General features: G+C 35.6%; 3 protein-coding genes across 9 annotated transcripts; 1 reads left to right on the top strand and 2 right to left on the bottom strand.

The window, feature by feature from the left end:
- Positions 1-284: 284 nt before the first annotated feature.
- Positions 285-7,697, bottom strand: LOC126588772 (uncharacterized). The gene is made up of 12 exons (XM_050253874.1): positions 7,408-7,697; positions 6,914-6,978; positions 6,204-6,302; positions 4,737-4,869; positions 4,518-4,577; positions 3,973-4,032; positions 3,087-3,209; positions 2,680-2,751; positions 2,121-2,258; positions 1,849-2,004; positions 1,497-1,601; positions 285-634 (listed from the first exon to the last, which is right to left on the bottom strand). Exons 1-12 carry the CDS (start codon positions 7,627-7,629, stop codon positions 602-604), a joined length of 1,266 nt encoding a protein of 421 aa, XP_050109831.1. The 5' UTR covers positions 7,630-7,697; the 3' UTR covers positions 285-601.
- A 4,033-nt stretch (positions 7,698-11,730) lies between these two features.
- On the top strand, positions 11,731-18,280 carry LOC126590158 (probable bifunctional methylthioribulose-1-phosphate dehydratase/enolase-phosphatase E1 1). 3 transcript variants are annotated; one of them, XM_050255690.1, is made up of 13 exons: positions 11,731-12,056; positions 12,726-12,862; positions 13,386-13,445; positions 14,076-14,171; positions 14,969-15,088; positions 15,377-15,466; positions 15,871-16,056; positions 16,322-16,477; positions 16,940-17,089; positions 17,173-17,274; positions 17,428-17,537; positions 17,657-17,775; positions 18,083-18,280. In XM_050255690.1, the coding sequence occupies exons 1-13, from the start codon at positions 11,840-11,842 to the stop codon at positions 18,172-18,174; spliced, it is 1,635 nt and encodes a 544-aa protein (XP_050111647.1). In that variant the 5' UTR covers positions 11,731-11,839; the 3' UTR covers positions 18,175-18,280. The 3 variants fall into 3 exon arrangements, with proteins under 3 accessions (XP_050111647.1, XP_050111649.1, XP_050111648.1); XM_050255691.1 differs by lacking the exon at positions 13,386-13,445 and having other exon boundaries at positions 11,732-12,056; XM_050255692.1 differs by lacking the exons at positions 13,386-13,445; positions 14,076-14,171.
- Positions 18,281-21,510: 3,230 nt separating this feature from the next.
- Positions 21,511-24,344, bottom strand: LOC126590912 (VQ motif-containing protein 4-like). 5 transcript variants are annotated; one of them, XM_050256433.1, is made up of 3 exons: positions 23,188-24,344; positions 23,011-23,054; positions 21,511-21,909 (listed from the first exon to the last, which is right to left on the bottom strand). In XM_050256433.1, the coding sequence occupies exon 1, from the start codon at positions 24,095-24,097 to the stop codon at positions 23,321-23,323; it is 777 nt and encodes a 258-aa protein (XP_050112390.1). In that variant the 5' UTR covers positions 24,098-24,344; the 3' UTR covers positions 21,511-21,909; positions 23,011-23,054; positions 23,188-23,320. The 5 variants fall into 5 exon arrangements, with proteins under 5 accessions (XP_050112390.1, XP_050112388.1, XP_050112389.1 ...); XM_050256431.1 differs by having other exon boundaries at positions 21,511-21,840; XM_050256432.1 differs by lacking the exon at positions 23,011-23,054.
- Between the last annotated feature and the right edge of the window lie 577 nt (positions 24,345-24,921).

Here is a 24,921-nt window from a genome sequence, read left to right as displayed (position 1 = left end):
TCAATGACACAAAAATTATGTGGATGAAGACTTACGAGTATTATGTCATTGAGACGAAACATCACAGTATACCCGTATATGAAAGTTGATTTCCCACATGAACGAGAAAATTCTTGCATACGGAGTACGGACAACCATATGCAGTCGCTCTCAAACAAGATGTGAACCCGCATGGTGGGAAGTTCATGCAGAAGGCCCACTTTTTGTTTGAGAGACGTCCGCTACAACAGGCTCACTCTCATAATTGGTCTGTTGTTTCCGTTTATTCAAAATACGATGGAAGATTAAGAATTAAACATTGTCAATCACCTTTTGGCCGAAGTGACACTCAATCTCCGAGGAGGTCTCGAGTTCAATCTCATGGACAATAGGAAAAGAAAAAAAAAACTGAACTTTTGCTCCTCGTAGATAGCCATTTTCTCCTCATTTACATCGATTGATGAACCAATAGGCTCAAAAATTGAAGAGATTAAGCAGCTGTGTTATAAGGGGAAGTAAACTAATATAGAAGAAGGCAGTGTAGCCACAAAATCATACATAACGAAAAGAACAAGCGGCGATCTGTGGTGCTTTCTGGGTACAAAAATGGCTGAAAGTATCGTCAGAAGAACCACCATCTCCGTTGTCGGGTCCTCTGCAAGGCATGAGACTGAGTTATAGCATTGTGGATTACATAAATGTACACATCAGCATAAGGTGAAACCTCAATTTTCAAAACTAATAAAGCAAAGATTTTCATAGATCAGATCCAATGCAGCATGAAAACAGTGTGTTGAAAGTGAAACATGTGGTCCTAAGGTTCACCACCCGTGAACTAAGGTTGACAAAAGCTGGAAGCACTTTCTTGAATTTGTATGGAAACCCAAGTAGGACTCAAAAAATATCTTAGAACTTTCATTTTACAGTTGGGATACCAACGGACTTGATAGTAAAGGGTACCGGTACTGTGATTAGTTGAGGCAAAATAGCTTTTCACCCGTATTTAAACAGCCGAACCATAAAGTACTAAATGAAGCTCTCTAATGGACGTTCAATAATGAAGAGAAGCCTAATGGACATTCAATAGTGGAGATCGTCCAAATAACACAAAGTTTGGACATGCAAGACTGTTAAGCTTAGTATGCAATTCCAGCACTACATGTTTAACACTTCTATTACAATCTAGTCTAACTTGATGTTTATTTGAGAGTCAGATTGTAGCTAAGTGGAATGGAAAGGGAAATATAAGGCATGCCTCGTTGGAGACCAAATATCTTAAAGATGACGAGTCGATACTGAGATAGCACGAAGTTGAGCACCATAAGTTGATGACAAATAGGGAAAGTGGAAATATACTGGAAAGAATATCTGAGTAGTAGGACATTATGATTCTTTCTCCTTTCTTGATTGGGTAATAGGATACTAGGATTCATCAAATAAGCACTTCTGTAATTTACACTCAGATTCAATGCTCGCCAAGAGCTAATAAAAGAGTGAAAAGGGAAAAGTGGTAAAACCTTCTGATTCTGATCTTGTGATTGTAATATAATAGGCTGGGAAAGGGTCCCACTGTCAATACTCTGCATGTATGGCCGTACCTTCTCCTCCAACATCTCATTCAACTGACCATCAAAATGGATATATTATGTCATTGCACTGAAAACAATGGTTCATGGCTAAAACTAAAAGCGATCACAGGAAAAGATGGCCTTCATAGTTGTGTGCCTCATATAAAATTTAAGTCTATGAGATTGTTATATTCATATATTCTATGTGCTCCATTTCCTATAGATTTACTAAACTCATTAAGAAATAGAAAGGGCAAAGCAGACTTCATTTTTAGCTACATAACATTATTAAGTTACTAACCCTTTCTTGTCGCCATCTAGTCTCCCACTGCGCATCCAAAATTTTGTCAGCTAATTCTCTTTGAGCATTTAGAAGAACAGTCATTTCATAGAACTTTTCAGGATTTTTGAGGTCGTCCTTGCTCCAAGAAGATGCATTCAGTGGAAGGTCCAGTTCCTGCCAATGCTCTACTGTTAGTTCATAACTATCCGAAGCATGATGAGCATCTTCCCTTTTCTGCCTGGTACCATTCAATACTTAAACTACTATATTGATTGAGATAGATTGCTTACACCCCAATTTTGCGGCCTTGGTGGAGGATCAAGTTTCATGACTTCTGTTTCAAGGGCCTTTTTCGCTTTATAGTAAGGGATATTTTTCACAATAACAGGATCTTCCTTGGCTCGAGCAGGATCTATGGAGATCAAGGCCTATCAATGATGAGCAAATTCATATCAAATATCTTTCTCAAGAAACAAATTACAGAAAATTGCAGAAACAATGCACTCTTAAAATGTACAAGAGTTCAATTATCAACATATGAATCCATCTTTGAACAAATGGAAATGGTATGAAGCAGATGGAACTACGATGTTCCCTCAGTAAGAACAAAATTTACAATAGACTAATCACTGTTATACGACATTAAGAGCTGAAGCTTCATTACGATTTTTTTCTTCTTCTAAAAATAAGAAAAGAAGAGTTGTTAAAGGGAGACCAAAAGGCCAATAGAAGAATCCTAAAATTGTTTCCTATAAATTTTTCAAGAGATGTTGTTTTGTCAACAAACAATATAGATACAAAAAAACCAAGCCCATTAACCGAACTGGTTATATGCACAAATTTTCTTACTTCCTGCAACTGCTCCCAGCCAGGTTTTCGCTTGGCCACCACATCACGAAGTTGATCATACCGCATAGATTCCTAAACCAAAAAGAACCAGGAAACAAGGAAATAGATGAATAGATAATTATAGTAAGGTACTGCTGCAGTCTTTCTTAATAAAGTATTGTAAATAATAAATGTTAATGAAAAGTGGTATATTGCGCAATAAGGTAACAAGGATGTGTAGGAATTTTTTTTTTTAAGAAAAAAGTCGCATCTTTCACAAAAACAAAGGTAAAGCTCACATTTTTCTTATACTGGTCTAATATCTTTAAACTACAATACATGGGAATGTTGCCATCACAATATGATAAGAAACAACATAAAAGTAAGGATGTGTATAACTTTTGATACAGTATTTATAAATTGTAAACCTTGTATTGCCACCAAATTTTTTTCTTGATATCATCATCGAAGTCGAAACCCCCCGCAACCTGAGGCAAGGTAAACAGCCAAAATGCAGCGATGCTGGGATCTTTCATGCCGTGAACTATATGCTGAAACAATTAACAAGATTGTTAATAGAAAATCAGATAAAAACTAGTATCTAAACTTTCCTTAGTTTGTGGATTTATGTATATATAATGAGCAGAACGAAGCCTTTAGCAGCTGACCTAATAACAAAAATGAATACTATATCTGAATACTAAACATGCTTGATAATATGGAGCTCTAATTCCTTGATAGTTCCTTGACCACGAAATCATTATATTCAAAAGTAAAAAGATCCAATATGAGATTGACTATCTTCAGACATAAAGTATCTTCTCTAGCAAGGCTAAGCCCACAACAGTCACCAAATTCGACTCCTTCGCAGATTAAACTATAAGTGAAACTTTTATTGCTGCAGCCAGAGAGCCTGTACTTGAAATAAGTTTACTATATTTACTGTATTCAGATTCAAGAAGATATTCCTAAAATTGTTTGGCAACCAAAATGAATTCAGAGAGACTGTTCTTTAATAATCAAACTTTATCTTCAATGTTGAAAATAAATAAGTTCATTCTGTGTTCATCAGGGGCCTCTTCTGTTGAATTAGGGAGGACTGCAGAAGGGAAAGGCCCCCTCGTGTTTCACGTGGTCTAACTGTCGGTATTTCAGAGAGTTAGGGAGTGGTGGGAGAAAAATTGCTTCATGGTGTCATAAACTTAGATGGGAGCTTGTTATAAATTACTCTTGCTAAGTAATTATACTTGTCAAAATAAAAATATTCCCACTAAAAGTAATAGCATGTGGCATAGGACAAAAATTGATACTAGCCTCATAGGGGTAGTCCATCTTCCTCAAAACATTGTAGGCTTTCCATGGAGGCTCCATGATCTGTGAGGAAAAAAAAACATGAACCTATGAGGATGGAAGCATCATTAAGATAATGAATCCATGAAATATGAGAACGTGATTATATAATACCACAATTTCTTTAAACTCAACTTTGAGAAGATAAAACAAAATAAAAGTAACATGACTATTGACTAGAGCTTTTTTATTCTTAACCAGTTGAATGGGTATGGACTGTATGATTTGTATCATTGTAGTCAAACAATTCCTTTTGAATGATTGACACAGTTTGCTTGAAATAACACACTGCCCTTCTGAAACATATTAAACCAATTTCAAATATTCCAACAGTAAATCAACTAATGTACTGAGAACTCTACAAGTAATTGGAACTATCAATTGCTAAGTTCTAGTATTAGGAAACAAGAGGCAAGTTCACAAATTAGTGTTGAATTATGCATCGCAGAAAGTGAAGATCAAGTTGGAACATTAAGAGTCTCAGATCAATGTAACCAAAAATAGCTTACATCATCTGCAGAGATTCTGACTTGTAATTTGTCCTTGCACTCAGGACAGCCCATCACACCCTGAAATAAAGTAAATATTTCGTGTCAAGTTTATGACTTCAGATCTTCAGTTTTGTGAGAAGGTAACCAGCATGCTTTGGATATAAATACTGATTATGAGTTTGATACAGTGGGAAATATATGTAATTAAGTCAAATTATGTGGGACTAAAAGGTTTACTGTGCCATCACAGGTTGGGCACTCTTTAGATGGCAAGGGCACATCGAGATTTATGGCGGATGGAAGGTGAACCAACTCAGCCCGATTATCAGCAATGGCATCTGCAACACATTCAGCTGTTGCCTTCTCTCCACTGCATAAAGATTCATATGAGAAATAAAATTCATGAAGATAATATCATATCGGTATGGTTGGATAAAGAACTCACTGCATGATAATATTTATAAACTATAACCATAAAGTAGACAAAACATACTGCAAACCAAAGATAAATAGAATATTTTCAACTAATCCAGCATTAACTACCAATCTTGATTGTCTGAAAGTTGAAACTACGGTAACAAGGAGAAACAGTACAGCAGAGCTATATTTAGTTTCAGAAGAAATCATATTGCAAGAATTTTGTTTCTGACATGCTAGTAACATCTCAAATATTTGCCTAGAAATATAAGAACCTGTTTGATATCCTATTTGAAATTTTTTATCATTTCTCAAAATATTTTGTAAGAATATTTCTTGAAAACAATTCTTTTTAAGACTCAAAAACTTGATTGGTTTGTAATTTAAAATTTTTAAATCTTACGACTTAAACTAGACAAAAAATCTAAAAAGAGGGGTTGCAGGAGAGGGAGAAAGAGGAGAGATGAGGAAAAAAAAGCAAGAGATGATTAAAGGAAAGAGAAAAAAGAGAGAGGATCAGACGAGATAGAGAGGACGAGGAGTGAGAGAAATAACTGAGAGAATGAAGAGAGCGGATTGGAGGAGAGACGAAAAAGGAAAAAAAAAAGAGGAGAGAGAAATAAGAAAAGAGAGAGAGATAGATTTGGAGTGAGAGGGGAGGATGGAGAGAAAATAAAGGAGTGAGTTTAAATTTAAAAACTCTAAAAACTCACTTTTTATGTTTTTAGAAAATAGACTATATTTTTGAGTTAGTCTTGAGTTCAGTTTTTCAAAAATAATCATACCAAACAAGTTTTTAAGGCCTAACACTTGAAAATTGTTTTTGAGTTTAAAAAGTTGGATTCAAGTAGAGTACCAAACAGGCCCTAATAAATTCCAGCAATCCAATGGACTCCCATTTTTTAGAATGATAGACATAGTTTGGTTTTGAAGGACTATACTAGGAGACCCATAAGAAGCTCTTAACAGAGTCAATTTTTCTAATCAAGTTCATATTCCCAGTACAGATTTTGGCAAGACTGAAGATTTTCTAGCCCAGTTGTGGGACTTACTAGGCATATGCTATTCAAACATTATAGCACTACTTAGAATTTTTTCCACCATAATTGGCTAGTTAAAACTTCAAGAAAATGGTTGTCAAATCATGTATCCTACATATTTGGTAAATCTCCCTCCATTTTTGCTAAAAGTCTTTCCACTTTGTGGCAAATGAGAGCACATTATAACCCAAAGAGTTACCATGTTTTCCAGACATAGGGACCAAAATCTAAATGGATGGAACTCTACCTTCTCAAGGTGTAATTCTTCACTTGGTATTGCACCCTCCCTGATCCTCTGCACATGGTACACCGCAATGCCTGCCAACCATTGCAGGTTCCACAGTTCCTGCACTTCAAGACTGCAGTTAAGAAATCATCCAAGTTCAATAAACTATAAACCTATTAACATCATCAAGTTCACCAAGGAGATTCACAGCCAAATCCTTTTACACCAAATTTGGCAGCTTAGAGAGCAACCATGAATACTATCATGGTTTTGAAATTTTCACATAACATGTTCTAAATTGTTGTGTACGAATTGCTTCTCAATGATAGAGAATGGTGACTAGTACAATAAAAGTAGTACACTATAAAATGATAGAAAGGAAGATGCATAATAATTTTCATTTTCTTTACACACACACACACACACACACACAGAGATATATATATGCATATGTACATGTATATATATAGTGAAACTATAAACTATAAAAGTGCTAGGCATATGCATATGTACATGTATATATATAGTGAAACTATAAACTATAAAAGTGCTAGGCACTACAATACCACACACACACACACACATATATATGCACATGTACATGTATATATATACTTATATAGTGAAACTATAAACTATAAAAGTGCTAGGCACTACAATATCAAGCATAGAAAATAAAGATAAGTAACGATAAGGACTGCCAGGAAAATTGAACGGATAATGAAAATTACCTTTGACATATCACCTTCTTTCCCATCTCTAATGCTATGTCATAAGTTCCTAAAGTAGCAACTGCCTGAAACGTAAAGGAAACCAAAACAGAACAAAACCATTCAGTATTATGCAAGTTCCCAAGAGTAGCAGCATCACCTCACAACCTATTTGACTAAACTACAAATGTAATTCAACTTTCCCTTCAAATTATACATTCACCAATTGATTCTACATTCTTCGCCACAAAAATCCACACAAACCCCAATAACAATTGAACAAAAACCCATCGACCCAATTCCCAAATGACACAAACCTCCCAAAACAACTGTTAATTCTACCAAAATCCAGTCTTTATATCCCCTGAACTCAGAAAACACCATTAACCCATTTGCAGATACCTAGTAACAGCGAAAACTCCCACTGAAAAGTAAAAAAAGCAGCTAAATTCTCAAACTTTGCAGAGACAGAAAAATTCCCAAGTGATAAAATTTCATGAATTGCAAGAACTCACAAAGATTGACATGTAAGATAGCTTGGACACCAACTCGGGAACGCCAAACCCACGTTGAGCAGAGCCGGCAATGTCGAAAGCAAGAGTGAAAGGAGAAAGGACAAGCTTGATAGGGAACTCGAAAATGTCAGTGAGCTGATGGCCATATTTATCCGTGAAGATTTTGTAATGAAAGTCAGCGAACTTCTTGAGGCTCTTCAGCATACGGTCTCTGCCTGACATGGTTGGATGAGGGGAGGGACGGAGGGACTTTTGGCTTTGTAATTTGGAGAGGTGATTTTTTGGTTGGAATTGGATAATGTACTGTATACTAGGAACAAAGAATGGGATGTTATCCGGGATAGGAGTAAGCACTGCGGCTAATGTCCTCAACCAAACGCCCCACTATTACTTTTTGATATATCAAAAAATAATAAATACATAAACAAGGGTTAAGTCACACATTTAGGGAGTAATAATATCTACTAATTAATAAAATCCTCTTTGTCAACCAAAAGATGATGAAAAGACAAATTAGATAACACAAAAAACTGATGGGCAATAATGTAATTTCATAGGTTTAAATTTTACTGTTTTTTATTGAAACCTCACTTACATGTGATGTTAAAATGCCTCCAATATTTATATAAAAAAAACAAAAAACAAAAACCTTCCACTCACCAATGTTCTCTCCCTCTCTCCCTCCCTCCTTCTCATTTTCTAAAAAAATGGGTTCATACACACAAAGTGGGTAGGCAAATGCTAGTTTAGTTTTAGGGTAAATTACATAGTAGTCCCTCAGGTTTGAGATTTATTACAACCTCATACAACATCTTTAAAACATTTCACTTTCATACCTCATGTACTATTTTATTTCAAAATAACATGTTCGTTAGATTTTCCATCCATTAGTCTGTTAAATGCTGACGTGGCTGCCACATTTGTGCTGATGTGGCTGCCACGTGGCAATTTTTTTTTTAAAAAAAAAAACCTAAATCTTCAAAAAAAAATAAAAATAAAAAAAGCATAAAAACCCTAACCCAGATCCCCTTTCTTCCCCCTCTCCGCTCTGCAATCCTTACCCACTATCTCTCACCCACCCCCCCAACGACCTCCCCTCAATCAACCCACATCCCTATCCCTAACCTAGAACCTAAAAACCTGCAACAACAAGAAGAAGAAGAAGAGGAGGGAGGAAAAGAAAAAAAAAACCCCCAGTTCATCCCCCCAAAACCTGCAACAAGAAGAAGAAGAAGAGGGAGAAAAAAAAAAAATAAAAAAAAAGCCCAGTTCGCGGGAAAGTCGTCAGAAGGTCCGGGGGGGAAGGGAAGTGGGTCGCGGCGGAGTGGGGGGAAGCGAGGTGGGTCGTGGGTCGCGGCAGGGCCGGGGGGTTTTCTCTCTCGAATCTCTCACTCTTTCACTCTCTATCTCTCTATCGGACTTTCTCCCCGACAGTACACCCACGCACGCACCCATCTACACAACCACGCACGCACCGACGACACACCACCACCACTGAGCTTCAAAATCCCAGGCGGGAAATCCGACTTGAAGTCGTTGTGGCTGATGTCGAGGATCCTGAGGTTGTAGAGCTCGAAAATGGCGGGCTGGAGAAGGCCGTGGAAGGTGTTGCCGCTCAAATTGAGGTGGATTAGTGAAGAAAGGTGGCAGATTTGTGGTGGGATTTGGCTGGAGAGGTTGCAGCGGGAGAGGTCGAGGGAAACAGAGGGAAGGAGGAGGAAGAAAGAGAAGGTACATTCATGGTTTTGGGGGTGTGGGGAAGGTGTTGGGTGAGAGTGAGAGTGAGAAGGAGATTGTGTTGGGAAATTTAAGGGAATGGGGGTCTTGATGGCTGCTTATGGGTTTTCTAAAGGGATAGGGTTTCGGCGGCCGCCGGGGGGGGGGGGGGGGGGGGAGTGGTGGGATCTGGGTTTTCTAAGGTTTTTTTTTTTTTTTTTTTTGAAGATTTAGGTTTTTCTAAAAAAATTAAAAAAAAAATTTTTGCCGCGTGGCAACCACATCAGCACAAATGTGGCAGCCACATCAGCATTTAACAGACTAATGGATGGAAAATCTAATGGAGGTGTTATTTTGAAATAAAATAGTACATGAGGTATGAAAGTGAAATGTTTTAAAGATGTTGTATGAGGTTATAATAAACCTCAAACCTGAGGGGCTACTATGTAATTTACCCTTAGTTTTAAACTTGTTAATGCATAAAGGTTGAACCAAAGACATATTATTTACACTGAGGAAGTAAGAAATTAGGTTAAGTCGAATAATGTGTTAACCGTAGTAATTGATTTTGAATTAGTCATTTACAAGAATCGCGCTAAAGATCTCTTAATTTTGAATACAACAATATTGTAAATATTATATAATAATGATACCTTATATAGGAATAACCTTCATCTAGTCATTATAAGTTTTGGACCCAACTTTGACTAGTTATTTATAATTTTTTTAGGTCTCGTCGTTCACATAGTAATAATTGTCAACAAGTCCAAAAAATATGTTGTCACAAATTAAAATTTAGGGGTGTGTCCACACATCCTCTTTTACTCTTCACACGTCCCTTGTTAATTTTTGTTCTTTGATTTTCTTCAATTTATCCAATCTAATAGCCGAAAATTAAAATGGTGTGTGAGAAGTAGTAACGGTGTGTGGATATCACACCCTAAAATTTGAGATGAAATGAAATATTTATCTAAAGTGGTATGAGACAGTGGTTTATTCCTTGGAGTTGATACCACGTCCTTGAGCTTGTAAGTTGATACCACGTGTATAGTTTATTGGCATGAAACTTGACGCATTAAAGAGAACAGTACATACATGTAATTAACTACTTTAGAGACTAGGTTCTCTCTTTTGCGAATGTCTACGTCTTGAAAATTGACATACTTCACACTGAGTCAAAAAAAAAAAAAAGTTTCATTATCCTTTATTAAGTAATAACCTCCTTACAATTATAAATTGGTTTGCTCCTAATAATATGACTATACAATCTACTTAGTATAACAATCTAGTGATATTTCTTTTGATTTGTATATTATTACGTTAAAGGGATGTGAAATTGAATTTTTTTTAACAAATGATATATTATCTACACTAAGAGAGAGAGGGGGTGCTTAGTCTCATAATGGACTACCAATAATATGGTTCAAACTCGCATTTGATGATAATCGAACCCAAAATCTCTCATTTACAAGTGAAATTGAACTAAATCAAACAATGAACTTATGATAATAATTTAGTATTAGCTCATCTTAAGTTGCCTTGTAATTCATAGCAGCCACTGTAGGCATGTGGTGATGTGGAAAGATGGAATGAGTCATGCCTATTTTAATTCTCCTTTATAAATTGAAGTAGAATTTTTAATAAGGCAAAGTGCCGATTTTGTTCTTGAATTATTACTTCAGTGAAAATTAGATTTTTGAATTATTTTTTTGGTAAAATAAGTCCCTAAATTCATTAAGAATTGCTAATTTCATCTGTACTATTTTATTCAATGCTATTTTATCCAATTTTTGTCAACTTAAGTCAATTGACACACTTTAGAATGTAATATCATCATTTTCTCGCCTATAAGCCCTTAACATTTCATATAGGTTTTGAATCTAACGTTTAATTTACCCTCCAAAGTTAACTCCATACACTATGTCTTTATGAAAATTACCAAATACTCTCCAATGTGTATTGCATGGAAGTAACGTGACTTAAATTAGCGGAAAATTGAATATAGTATATTCAAATATAATATTAGACATGTAATTGGCGGATTTTTCTAATTCAATGACTGATTTTTCTGAAAAATAGTTTAAGGACCTAATTTTCACTCTGGTAATAATTCGGGGACTAAATTGTTAGTTCACTATTTCTAATAAGGTATAATAAAGTAATTTTATACAAAAAGAAGGAAAATTTGCACAAATGGCCCTTCAATTTTTCCAGTTTTGTGCACTATTTAATAATTTAAGATTCAAACTTTAAACAATGCTCCCTATTTCTTTAGTATATATACTATTGTTTGTTCAAAAACTTCAAACAATGTTACCATTTGCCATTTGTGCTCATTTTTATCTACATACTAAGGAGATTCTCTTAAAACGAGACTCTCTATGAACTCTTCACTACCTCATCTTTTTGATACATTATTTTATAATGTTAACACGAGAACTATGATATAAAAATTAATTGAAAGAAAATACACAAAAAGTCTCACATTTGAGAAAATTTCTTTAGCATTTCTCTTCCATAAAATAGCAATACGTAACAAATTAACTTCGAAAAGAAAATGTATTTATTTTACTCCTACTAAAACGAAAGCAAAGGTATCCAGCTTTGATGAGTTATAAGTTCACACGGATACAAAAGCGGAGGTTCACAGTTTATTTTAGCCCAAGTATTGAAGCACGCCAATCACAGGTTCACAGTTTCTTTCTCTAGACCAGCAATGGCATCAGTGGCAGTGAACGGACTGAAACTCGGTACGACGTCGCAGGCCTACTTGGAAGGCAAAGCGGTGAGCGACACCAAGGTTCTGATATCCGACCTCTGCCGCCAGTTCTACAATCTCGGATGGGTCTCAGGGACCGGCGGCAGCATCACAATCAAAGTGCACGACGACTCTATTCCTAAGCCCGAGCAGCTCGTAGTCATGTCTCCATCTGGTATCTCTCTCTCTCTCTCTCTCTCTCTCTCTCTCTCTCTCTCTCTCTCTTTCTCTCTCTTTCCTCTCTCTGTAATCGTTTAGTTTCATTTTTGAGTTTTTGGGGTTTCTGGGTATTCATGGATTTTGCTCAATTTCCTAAAGTTTGTGTTTTGTGTTGTTCTTTTGGTTGTTTGCTTTCTGGGTTTATGTAATTTCTGCTAAATGTTGAATCTTTTGGCTCTTCTGTGTTGCATGGTATATAAATTAATTGTGGGGTTTGTTTTGTGTTGATTAGTTACTGTGTTTTTTTAGTATGAGCTCGACAGGTTGGCTGTTTGATTAGTGAGATTTCATTTTGAGAAATTGGCGGAAATAATGACATATCAAACATTAACGACGTATAGATCATTTACTGAAAGTCATCATTTCAGCAATTGGGATTAGTAAATTCACCATTTCATCCAATTTCTTTTCATATTTATCATGGTTCGTTTTGTGTTTGTTAATATTTGGTTGTTTGTAGATATGCATCTTTCAAGCTTAAAGGCAAAATATGTTTGCTATGTAGTTTTTTTTTTTTTTAAATGCTAAACAGGTTAGTTTATTCATTGTAACTTTAGGTTCATTTTCAATACGTGTTCTTCTATTTTGTTTCTGGCTCACTACTTCATGTGTTTTCAATGTGTAGGCGTTCAGAAGGAGAGAATGGTACCAGAGGACATGTATGTGTTATCTCCGAATGGGTCTGTCTTGTGTACTCCATCTCCTAAACCCTACCCACATAAGCCTCCCAAGTGTTCTGATTGTGGTCCACTTTTTATGAAGGTATCAGTTCTTGTGCTTTTTATAAATACTATAAAGTTCTTGTTCGAAAGATAGTATAAAGCAGTTCCGACTAATGTTTGATTTGGATAAGTCAGTCTGAACATTTAAAACTTTGAAATGACTCAGATCCAGTTTTGTACAATTACTGTTGATGTCTGAATATGTGTTGATGTCTGAATATGTGATGATGACATTAATGAACACTTTTGAGGTTCATTTGATATTATACACTATGTAAGCTGGGCAATAACTTTGTTGGCACAACGGGGTGGTATTTCTAAGTTATAACTCTCACAGAATACAATATGAAATCTTAGTTTTACAACCAAAATACCTTTTCCAGAGCTATTGGTTTTGGCATGCTAAAGCTGCTAAACCAGTTGGAGACTGTAGTTCCTAACTCCTCCAAATATTGAAGATGGTAAAAGAAATTTGATCCATTATCTTTTCCTACATTTCATTAGCAATCAAAATAATCACTTTTGAAGACTTTGATTGCTTATGGCTATTGGATCCCTATCAGAATGTAGCCAAGAGGCGATTGATTTTGCGAAGAGAAATGTCAAGGAATCTCAGTTACAAGGTACAATGCAGATCGATTTAAACCTTACATGATTTTGGATGTAAAGGGTCACAAAGACTCATCTGCATTTGTGTCAATTGAGATAGAAGTCTGGAATTTAGTCATTGGCCAAATTTGAAATCTTCATATCCAAAAGGGAAGAGAAGTTGTAGTTTGTTGAAATTCTGTTGCGGACATGTGAGCTACCATCTGATAAGCTGTTTCTTTTTGTTCACACTATTTATTCTTCTATCATTAACTAAAAATGTGGTCAATGCATTGTTGTGGTTTCTGTGTTCCATATTTGATGCTAGTGCTCCTTCTTGAATTAGTTTTCTTTTTGTTTGTTAGTTCGGGATACATGTTCTAACTAATATTGAGCAAGTACTATTTGTTATATTTTTAAGGTCGGTTTGCTTCTTGAAGGCACTTCAGCAGCTGTGCACGTGCAAATTTGACTAAAACATTTGTTTTAACCTTGTAATATGATCCGTTGTCCTGTATCTCTGTGTTTACTCATTCCATTTGATGACAAGTCCAATATGTGGATGTTGGGGGTTCATGAATACTCACCATTTGCTTAATTTTTGGAAAATCCAACGCCTCTCTTATGAAAAGTAATAGTTGATATTTATTTCCCTTGTTTTCTAGGCATATGAGATGCGTAATGCTGGAGCTGTTATTCATAGTCATGGGATGGAATCTTGTCTTGTAACAATGATCAATCCTAATGCAAAAGAATTTCGAGTAAGTTTTTACTCCTGGCACCCATTAGCGAGGAATATACCAAGTGCTAATTAATATATAAACACAGGGACCTTTTGTTTTTATTCATTGCTGTGATATCCTTTATTTTTTTTCCCATTTTTAATGTTTGCCTCCCCCTGCTTGAAAAGTTGGATATTTCTTCATTTAATTGACTCCATATTTGAAGATCTTTTGGAAATTAATGAACCTTGTAGCTTCTAATAGATATATGTAGCTTCAAACTTAGTATAATATTATGCAGCCAACAGATCTGAAAAAATAAAAGATATTAAAAAGTTCAGTATATTAGCTGTGTGCTAAGATTTGTCTGAAGCAACAGTGCATCTGTATCATAAGGTTTGCATGTGGTCTTTTAAAAAAGTTGGAGGAGTTTCTAGAGGGTGGAACTTCAGCTGCATATTTTCGATAAAAGTACAATAGGCTTGTTTAGTAAACTTTTTAGTAGTATCTGGTAGTTCCTTTCTGATCTCAAAAATGATCTATAAGCTTGGAAGTTTATGAATGATAATTAAAGCAAAGTATGGATTTCAGAAATTTGGGTAGTTCAGAACTTAATGTTACAGTGATTGATTGGAATATTAGTTCCAAAAAATCATGAGCAAATAATGGTACACACCTTTTAATTTTTTTACCTTTTTTGGAGTGAAAAAGAGAAAAAAGAAGAGAGGGGGGGAGGCCTGATGATGCTTCTATGTGATTATTCCTGCCTACTCTAACTGGTTGTCTCTTTTAATAGTTGGTTTTCCTGTTTCCTGTTTCTGTAAACAAATATGCAGATCACCCATATGGAGATGATCAAAGGTATCAAAGGGCACGGTTATTATGATGAGCTTGTGGTCCCTATAATAGAGAATACTGCCTATGAATATGAGCTCACAGAGTCTCTTGCCAAAGCTGTACGTTCATGTTTTAAACTTAATTTAGTTTTGGTTTGACAATTCTATCCACTTTTGATGACATAAAGCTAATATCCTGATGGACTTCATCCCAGTAACATATTGTTGTTCAGTTCATGCCGACACAAATATGTACTTAATCCTTTGTCATTTCATTTTGTTAGCTTTGCTGATGGATAAGGTTTTTTGTTTCCCAAGTAATTGCTTGATTGTTATTGAAAAAAAATCAATAATTGAACTTTGAATTTCTATGTGGATGAGTATTTTGTTTGCCTTCATGTTCAACAGATTGAAGCCTACCCGAAAACAACAGCCGTTCTTGTTCGTAACCATGGGATCTATATATGGGGAGACTCGTGGATCAATGCTAAGACTCAGGTGTGTATCTTAGGGACAATTGTTGATTTTGCAGTATGTGATGCTGATGGTTAGGCAGTCAGTGTAATTGTCAAACATAGTAAATCACTTATATCCTTCTCACATTAGGGATTGGACCTTTTTTGTGCCGTATCATACTTGATGCCAGTTGCTGAAAGTGGCAATGCTTATGTTACTGTTGATATACCAATGTCCCCTTCAAGCATGGATAAATTTTGCCAAAAGAAACAAAAGGGGGAAATAGGAATATAAAAGAGGAAGACTTGAAATCATTTAGAGTGCTGAACTTTCTAGCGAAATATATATTGATGTTTAACATATGGATTTGGAAGCATGGAGCCTTTTATCTTCTTAGTGGTCTGAAAGTTCTACACATTCAGAATTTTTTACTTTTTATTTTTCAGGCTGAATGTTATCACTATCTCTTTGAAGCTGCTATCAAACTTCATCAGTTGGGTTTGGACCCAACTACTCCAAACCATGGTCCTATAAAACAAAATGTCAAGGGAGTTTCGGGAAGTGGCATTTGCAGAAACATATCTGTGAACGCTGGGACTGCAGCTTCAGATAATAAATTTGAGCCATCACGAGTAAGTTTAAAGTGTTTATTTCTCAGGGTTCTAGACTCTTGTCTAATTCCTTTGCCTTTTAGTTTACTTGGAAACCTTGGGCCTTGAACTCAGCCTTAGTTTGGTGTTTCTTTATATATATGTTTTGGTTTGGTGCAAAAATTGCCTTTTGGTTGAGAAATTTGATAATTAGCATTTTCCTTTTTCGTGTATAAACTGTATTCTTCCTCCTATTCTTTATGGATTTTCCTCCTTTTTTATCTTTTTTATTTTTTTATTTTTGTAGCGTTGCATTGTTCTTGACATCGAGGGGACTACTACTCCCATATCGTTTGTGACTGATGTTCTCTTTCCATATGCCCGCGATAATGTTGGAAGGCACTTGTCTGCAACATATGACACTGAAGAAACTCAAGATGACATAAAGTTGTTGCGCTTCCAGGCAAGTTTTTTGTTCAAGAGTACTGTTTCGTTGACCATATACGTGTATAACCACATTAGTATGCAGCTGTTAATCATGGATCAGTAGTGCACCACATGATGTATGAATGCACCATGGTGCTTTGCCATGCCACTGATTAAAATTTCATGCTAATAGTATTGCTTTAGAATTATAGTAGTCCCCTTACTTTTCAATGTGCTATGAAAAAAATGATTTTTTTAAGTAATTATTATTTTGATATGAATGTGAATATTATTAGTTTGAAGTGAGCAAACCACAGTTTAATCTTTTAATCCCTGTTATAAGTAAAACCGGAAATTGTATAGAGCTGACTTGGATAAATGTGGGCTCAGGCTAGCAGTTTAATTATTTAGAGAGTTAAATTTAGAAGTTAACTGGAAGATCACAGAAGTAAGCTGGACGCTTTGAATTGATACTTAAAGTTCTACATTCTTATTGTAGGTTCAAGAAGACCTGGAAAAAGGTGTTGCTGGTGCTGTTCCCATCCCCTCTGATGATGCAGGGAAAGAGGAGGTTGTTCAAGCTTTGGTTGCTAATGTTGACTCGATGATAAAAGCTGATCGGAAGATCACTGCCTTGAAACAGTTGCAAGTAAGAAATTTTGGATTTTTAGAAGGAATTTGCTGGCTATGTTTGCGTATGTTTTGGGATATAGCTGACTTCTAGCTATGCAGGGTCATATCTGGAGAACTGGATTTGAAAAGAATGAATTGACAGGAGTAGTTTTCGATGATGTACCAGAAGCTCTTAAGAAATGGCATGATTCAGGCATAAAGGTGCGTGCATGGTCAAGATATAGCTTATCAAGCGTTAATGTTTCCGATGTCATTGACTCATATGCCAACCAGACAAATTGGATTTAATTCATTGGTGAAGTTGATGTTGATTCCTCGATGTCATACCTTCATTGTTGACATTTTGTACGGCAGGTCTACATATACTCCAGTGGTAGCAGGTTGGCACAGAGACTTATATTTGGTAACTCAAATTATGGGGACCTAAGAGAATATTTGTCTGGATTTTTTGACACCACAGTGGGGTAAATTAACTCAGAATCCCTTTCTACTTTTTAAAAACGCTTTCACTTAACATTAACGTGATCTGCTTCCAGCTTTCCTGATTCACTTCAAGCTAGCTAAATCTCGCTTCCTCTTGCAGAAACAAAAGAGAAAGTAGCAGTTATGCTGAAATTGTACAATCAGTTGGAGTTGATAAACCATCAGAGGTTTTATTTGTGACGGATGTCTTTCAAGAAGCTGTAGCTGCAAAGGCAGCAGGTAATGAGTTGCCCATGATTACCCCCACCCCTCTGAATAAATGTTAAATGTAACCAGGTTCAGACACCCTCTTCTCACAACAATCCGGTCACTTAACTAGCACGTGACCACTTATTTTGAGAGGATGGTGTATACACCCGGTTACATGTCGCTACACACTTTTCTACCCGTTCTAGTTCACTGTTGCTCCAACATAACAAAAGTAAAAAGTAAAGAGCGAAAGAAAGAAAAGATGAATGAATACGGTCACCTGATATTCAGATTTTTTTTTTCCGGTGTTGATGTTTTAATTTTGTTTATGTTCCAGGATTGGGAGTTACTGTATCGATCCGACCAGGGAATGGAGCTCTTCCAGAGAATCATGGTTTCATGACAATCACTTCTTTCCTGGAAATCTGAATAGATGTACTTCTCTGTAAACATGTAACATGGAATGTATAAACCATATGAATAAATACATAAATAAAATATGCAGCTTTTTCCAGATTTAAAAAAAAAAAGAAAAGTCCTCTTGTTGGATCATTGTCCCCTTTCTCAATATGCATATGCATCAATGATTCAATCTGTTTCTTGGATTTTATCTTTTTCATTCAGTTGTAGTATGTCATTGCTTGTTAAGTCCCGTAAACATAATTATACCGTTGTTGCAAGGGAATTGTAGCTCAATTGGTTAAAAATATTTATCTTCACACTCGAGATCCTGAGTTCAATTTCTCCGTTTCCAACTATTGCTTGTATAAAAAGGTAACTTTATTTTGTCAAGGTGCGGTTTGTAGCTGTCTTAGTTGTTTTAATTGGTACCAGATTTTACTTTTGTACCTAGCTTGGTTGACCAGATTACTTTGTGTACATGAATCCTTCCTTCCTACTAAATGAGAAGTAGATTGGTAATATGGCAGGCACAAAATGCAGATATGAACTAGGCATATAAGTGAGGAAATTTCAGTCAAGGTACCAATCACGCTGGCCCAACTATCCAGGTTGGATTCTCACTTTCAGTCATACTTGGGATAATAATATGGTTTTCTACCTTCTTTTTTAATTCTAAGTGCCATCTATTTTATATTTTTTTCACCTCGCTGTATATTGATTTATCATCTATATTTTAGTTATAAAGTGAGTGTAAAATTAGACAAGTGAGTGGGCATTACGATACTTTTCCCTTTTCTTTTTGACTCAATTACATTTTGTACTCGTGTAGTGCGAGTATATGAAGGTTGAGTCCCCATATTTTTCAAAATAAATGAAAACAACCCAAAGGTATCGTTTGGTATGCAGACGGGACGAGACGAGACGGATTGGAGAGGGAGCAAAGATGCCCTCGGATGGAAACAATGAGGAAGAAGGAGACGGAGATGTTATAATTTTGTGTTCCACGGATGTAGAACAAGTCGTTCCAGAGGGATGAGGCGGAACGAAAATTCATCAAAAATTCGTCCCATGGAACAATGCGTTCCACCCGTTTTACGCGCACCATACGTGGGACGGAACGCCTCGTCCCACTTCGTTATGTCCCATCCCACGTACCAAACGGTACCTAAAGTTACGGATTTTTACATTGTTCGTATCTCTATTAATCCAACTCTCAAGTCTCGAGTCCATATGTCGTTTTTGGACCAATTTTTCTCGTGACACGAACCCCAAAAAGTACTACTTAACTTGATAGGCAGTGGACGAAGGGGTCAATGATATAACAGTAGGTAACTTGAGGATTGTTTTGTTCATTTCATTTTTCTTGAGGCTGTCAAGTTTCCAAATTTCTAGCCGCCACACAAGTTTTTCTTTGATAAATATCTATCAAGATTATCCAATTTCCATGAAAATCCAAAACTTGTTCAACAATCCAAAAAAGCAATAATACTTTGTCAATCTAAAACGAGTAGACAAAAGATATTTCTTCATCCATCATCAAATTGCAAAAACAAATAAATAAATTAATAAATAAGAAACAACTTTGGCGGTCTTTCAGTTCAACGCACCAACTTGGTGGGCACACACGCGCACACAACGACAGAAATAGAGTGTCGAAAAAGGAAAAAAGAACAGGTCTTGACATTTTATCTGCAGCTTTAATTTGCAAATTCAAATTGTACTTGGTATTTTTTCTTTCTCCTTTCGTCCTCAAGTGTGATAAGGGGCAACAGAAAGAAAGCCCCACTTTTTGGTTTCTTGTTTTTCTTTCTTGCGTCCACACACATTGCGAAAGTTGTTATTCTTCCTAGTCAAATGAGTCCACATCACAAACAACCCAATACAAACTCATATATATACACTAGAAGGGAGCACAGACTTTATGTGTGTGAATAATTTCTCCTAATAAATTCATATTTTTTTAATATTACATAATTACTGTTTTGTCCTTCTTATGTAAATATTATGTATAAAAAAAATGAGGGTATAATTAGTGTTTTGTCCTTCTTATGTAATATTGTGTATCAAAAATGAAGGTAAAATTGAAAAAATAAGTATATGAATGTCATTTTATGAAAAAAGAGGGTAAAATAGGAAAAATAGGAATATGCATTGCATATATGTATTATTCATAAAATGACAATCATATCCCTATTTTTCCTATTTTAGCCTCTTTTTTCATAAACTGACAATCATATACTTATTTTTTCAATTTTGCCCTCCTTTTTGCCCTCCTTTTGTCAATAGTGTGTATCAAAAGTGAGGGCAAAATAGGAAAAAAGTTGACAATGAAGGTTCTCGTAATAGTATAGATATATATAGTACTCTTATTAGCACTTCAAAAATCTCATTCTACACTCATCATAAGTGCATTTTTCTTTCTAATTATAAAAAGTTTGGAGGGTAAAATGATATTTTTGGAGTGCCAATAACAATTATATATATATTCATGGAAAAATAAAAAACAGAGGAAGAATGTCTGAAATGTTCAACCCGCAACTTCTTTCCTTACTTGTATATGCACTGCATATATGTATTATTCGTTGTCCTTTATCTCAGCATATGGTAAAGTTGTACACAAATGGAAAAGCCTCTAACGATAAAATTCCAAATACTTTTCCTTTCACGTAAAATTGAAATGAAAGTTGCAGGGAAACTTCCCTACGACGAGGTTATTGGGACCTAAAATGACAAACACACGTCCCTTTTCTTCTCCTATACATTTATATTTGATCATATTTGTTATTTACGCTTGATTTATTCAATCTGATGGACAGAAATAAAGAAGGGTGTGAGAATCTAAATATGGTGTTAAAATCAGCCCTCTAATGAGACATAGGCTCGTGTAGCCCTTTAGTCTCACTCATTCTTTGCGTGGATTACATGATGAGATTGACTGGAAGTAAGAGACCAATATATCCTTGTTGCATGTAAGTTTTCGATAATGAAAGCTACGTTCTTCTTCATTTGTGAATACTCCCACAGAAACCCCTCCATCGGCTATTTCATATAAGGTCTTAGTAAGATAAATTGTGGATTCGTGCAATAATTCTTGAATTACAGTATTTGATAAATGGTGTTGCTGCTTCACGTTAGATAAACGTTAAGCAGACTCTCTAAAGTGAGACTCTTCATAGACTCTATGCCGCCTCATGTTTTTAACACAATGTTTTATAATGTACTTTCCATATAGAGTCTCACTTTTGTGAGAGCCTTTCCTTAGCATTTCCTTTTGAGTTATTTGTAATTTTGTACAAGTATTCAAGGCAAAACAAATAATTAAAGTCATGTAATTTGAGGATTAGTGCAGTAATTCACGAAGCGTACTGACTACTAAGCATGCATTAAATAAAAAAGGACTCATATGCGCTCAATCCTCGCACCTGAGTGATTGTAATATAATGATTGTCGTACTCCCATTTTCATCTCGTGCATTCTTTCCTCATTTTTTTCCCAAATTCTAAATAAATAAATCAAAAGAGAAATAAAGAGAAGTACAGAATGAGAAGACCTGCTACAAATGCATTATCTGAACAATTTCAAGAGCTCACAGTCACAAGTCCACATGATTAGGTGGAAGTTTCATGCATGGATGGCCTTTGAGTGAATGGGAAATGTGGTCCTCCACCTCCTCACTCCTCAATTGGGGGGACCCTAGAAGAAGAACAACCCTTCATCAAGTTCAATCCCTCTCTCAAATGTATAAGCTCCAAACTATATATCCTTAATTAAAATTTAGTTAACTTGTCAGTAAAACTTAATTAACCTGCTGACCCAGAAGTAAAAAGAAAAAAAAAAAAGGGACACTTTGGATGCGGTCCTTATCTATCAATATTCTTTGATTGAAACCTTGTTAGTTTTTAGTTTTTGATTGAGGTCCCTGATATTAATGTAATAATGTAAGTTACTATATTTTTTTAATTAAAAATTAAAAATTGAAAATTTTAATTGTTTATATTAATGAGATTTTAAATAAAACCCATAATTTATGGGATTAAAAATAATAAAATATAAATTATTCTCTCTATTATATTGTGTGTGTGTGTATATATATATACACATATGTATGGGTACATTAACCAAAATTAACAAAAAAAGTTATTGTACCAAAACATGGATACATTCTCAAATCAACGAAAAAGAATGTACCCATATAAGTTTAAACATGGATTAAAAAATTTGAATGGATTTTATATTAAAAAAGGGTACATTTTACATATAACAAATTGATATATTTGAGAATGGGTACATTTAAGATTAAAAAAATTGAAAAATTATATGAATGGGTACATTTAAGATTAAAAAATTGAGAATCTTTTTATATATAAAAAAAAACTAATAGGTACAAATTTAATTTAATTTAATTTAATTTTTTTATTATTTTGGAAATGTTTGAATTGAAAATTAATTAGAAGTTTAATAGAGGTGTGAGTATTAAACCCTAAATTAATTACTAATTTTTATATTAAAAAAATTATATAATAAACATGTAAATTCATTATCACATTAATGCTAGGGACTTGAATCAAAATTTGAGAACTAATAAGGTGTTAGTCAATGAACAGTAAAAACTAGGGACCGGATACTAATTTTTCCTTAAAACCAGTAAAACTTAACCCTAAAACTTCTTAATCTCATTCCTAATTGTCCATTCCAGCAAGCCCACACCCTCATCTTCTTAAAAGTCCTCTCCCATCCCACACACACAAGGAAAGATAAATCATTTCTGCAATTGAATGAAATGCTAAACCAATGCAAGTTGGTAAGATTAAAAATCATTATCCCATTCATATATGCTCACCCAGATTCCAACATAAAACTTACCTTCAATCTTCCTTAATTTGGTTGCGGTAGAAATTATAAAAAAACTCCAATACAAATTGCAAAATAAAAAATAAAGAAGAAGAAAAGAAGTAGAGGAGGTTGAAGAACAAAGCTCAGTTTTTTAGCATTTTTATGGAAGCGATATGAAAATTGTACAATTAAAACAAAGATCTATACCTGTCATTGAAACTCATCCAACCCATTAATCTTCACTTCTCCTGATGATCATTTTAATCAAAACCCACCCACAGTAAATAATACTTACTACACATGCCTCTCTCTCTTCTCTTTCTCTCTCCTCGTCATTTGATCAAGAAGAAGACCCAGAAACTCTCGGTGACGTGACCGGAAACAGAGGCAGAAGCCGCGGCTCTTGGTCTCTCGGAGTCGTCGTAGCTCTCGGCGACGGGTGCAAGTAAAACCCTTTCTCCGCAATCGCCCTGTCCTCCTCCGACGAAGAGTTCCCCAGTGACGGCGACGCCGCCGACTTGTCGAAGGGGTCGTCGTTCAACGGCGTCACTGGGCTGAGGGTGAGGGAAGGGAAGTCGAGCAAGCTCGGGGACAGGATCTCCTGGTGACGTGGCGAAAACCCAGAAGCCGATTGGAAGTTGGGGATGAGGGTGTTGATCATGAGGGTGTTTTTGAGATTGGTACTCCTCCGCTCGTAGAGCTTGAAGCCCTGTTTTTTTGGTGGGGCGGTTTTGATAGGTGGGATGTTGAAGTTTTTGTTGGAGGGTGGCAAAATTGTTGGATCTTGATGATGGTGGTGGTGGTGGGTGGCGGTGGTGGGTTTAGGGGAGGACTGGTGAGTGACGGTTTCCGAGGAGCCGGTGAGCATTTGGACAACATGTTTGAAGTTCGAGGAGTCAGCTTGGACAAAGGTTGTCGGGTAGGGATTGGAGTCAGATCTGGGAGTTGAGACTTTCGGAGTTGTCGGGATTTGAGCCGCCACCGCCGAGCTGCTGCTGCTGCTGCAGACGCTGGCGTTGGTGGCCGTGCCATTGTTGTTGGTTCTCGGCGAGTTTATGGGGGAATACGAATAGGGCTTCTCTCTGAATTCTTGAGGCCTTGAGCTTGTGTATTCCATTTGGATTTGGTGGGTGTTCTGTCACCGCCACCGCCACCAAAAACCGTTCTGCGTCTCAAGAAAAACAGAGAGAGCTTGCTTTAAGATGGGGTTTGGGTTGCTACTTGGAAGAAGAGTTGGGATTTGGAACTGGAAGAGTGAAAAACAAGGCTTTTGATCTTTGGTATTGGCCCTTTGAAATGGGAAAAGAAAGAAAAAGGAGAAAAAAAAAATGGTTGTTGCTTATTTGCTGTGTTTTGTTTGCTTATGCTTGTGTTGTGCTTTAATCTATGCGAACTTTAACGAAAAAGACTCGGTACTGTTTACTTTAACGAAAAATTACATTTTTACACTAAAAAGTCAATCCTAGTACTATTCACTTTACCCTTTATTTTGTCCTTATCATTAAAACTCAAAGTTTTCAAACTCTTTTTCTTTAGTTTTCCTTTAATCTCTATCTCTTTCTCTTTCCCTTTCCCTTTCTTCTTTTATAGTATATAGTAAGTATATAGTAGAAGCATTCTTCTTTATTTATAATAATATTTGTGTTAAGTACGATCCCTAACTTATTTGAAGCTTTTGATTCACTTACTCATATTTTTACCGCATAAACTTGAAAATTTTAAAATAAATAATAAATTTAAACTTAGATGTAAAAAATCGATACGCAACTCGGTTGATTGACTTAACTTACGTCTACTCTTTCTTTTTCTTGGTGGTTGAACTAAAGATGTCATTTTTTTTCTTCTCTAGCTTGTTGATTTTTCTTTTTTGGTGTTTGGAGTGGGGTTGGGATGGAAGAGGGAGGTGAATGGCTAGTGAGAAAATGTTTTCAAACAGTATTT

This window comes from Malus sylvestris, chromosome 11 (genome assembly GCF_916048215.2).
Source record: "Malus sylvestris chromosome 11, drMalSylv7.2, whole genome shotgun sequence".
Lineage (NCBI taxonomy): Eukaryota > Viridiplantae > Streptophyta > Magnoliopsida > Rosales > Rosaceae > Malus > Malus sylvestris.
The sequence above is the reverse complement of the archived record's forward strand: the minus strand, read 5'-3'. Positions and strand labels throughout refer to the sequence as shown.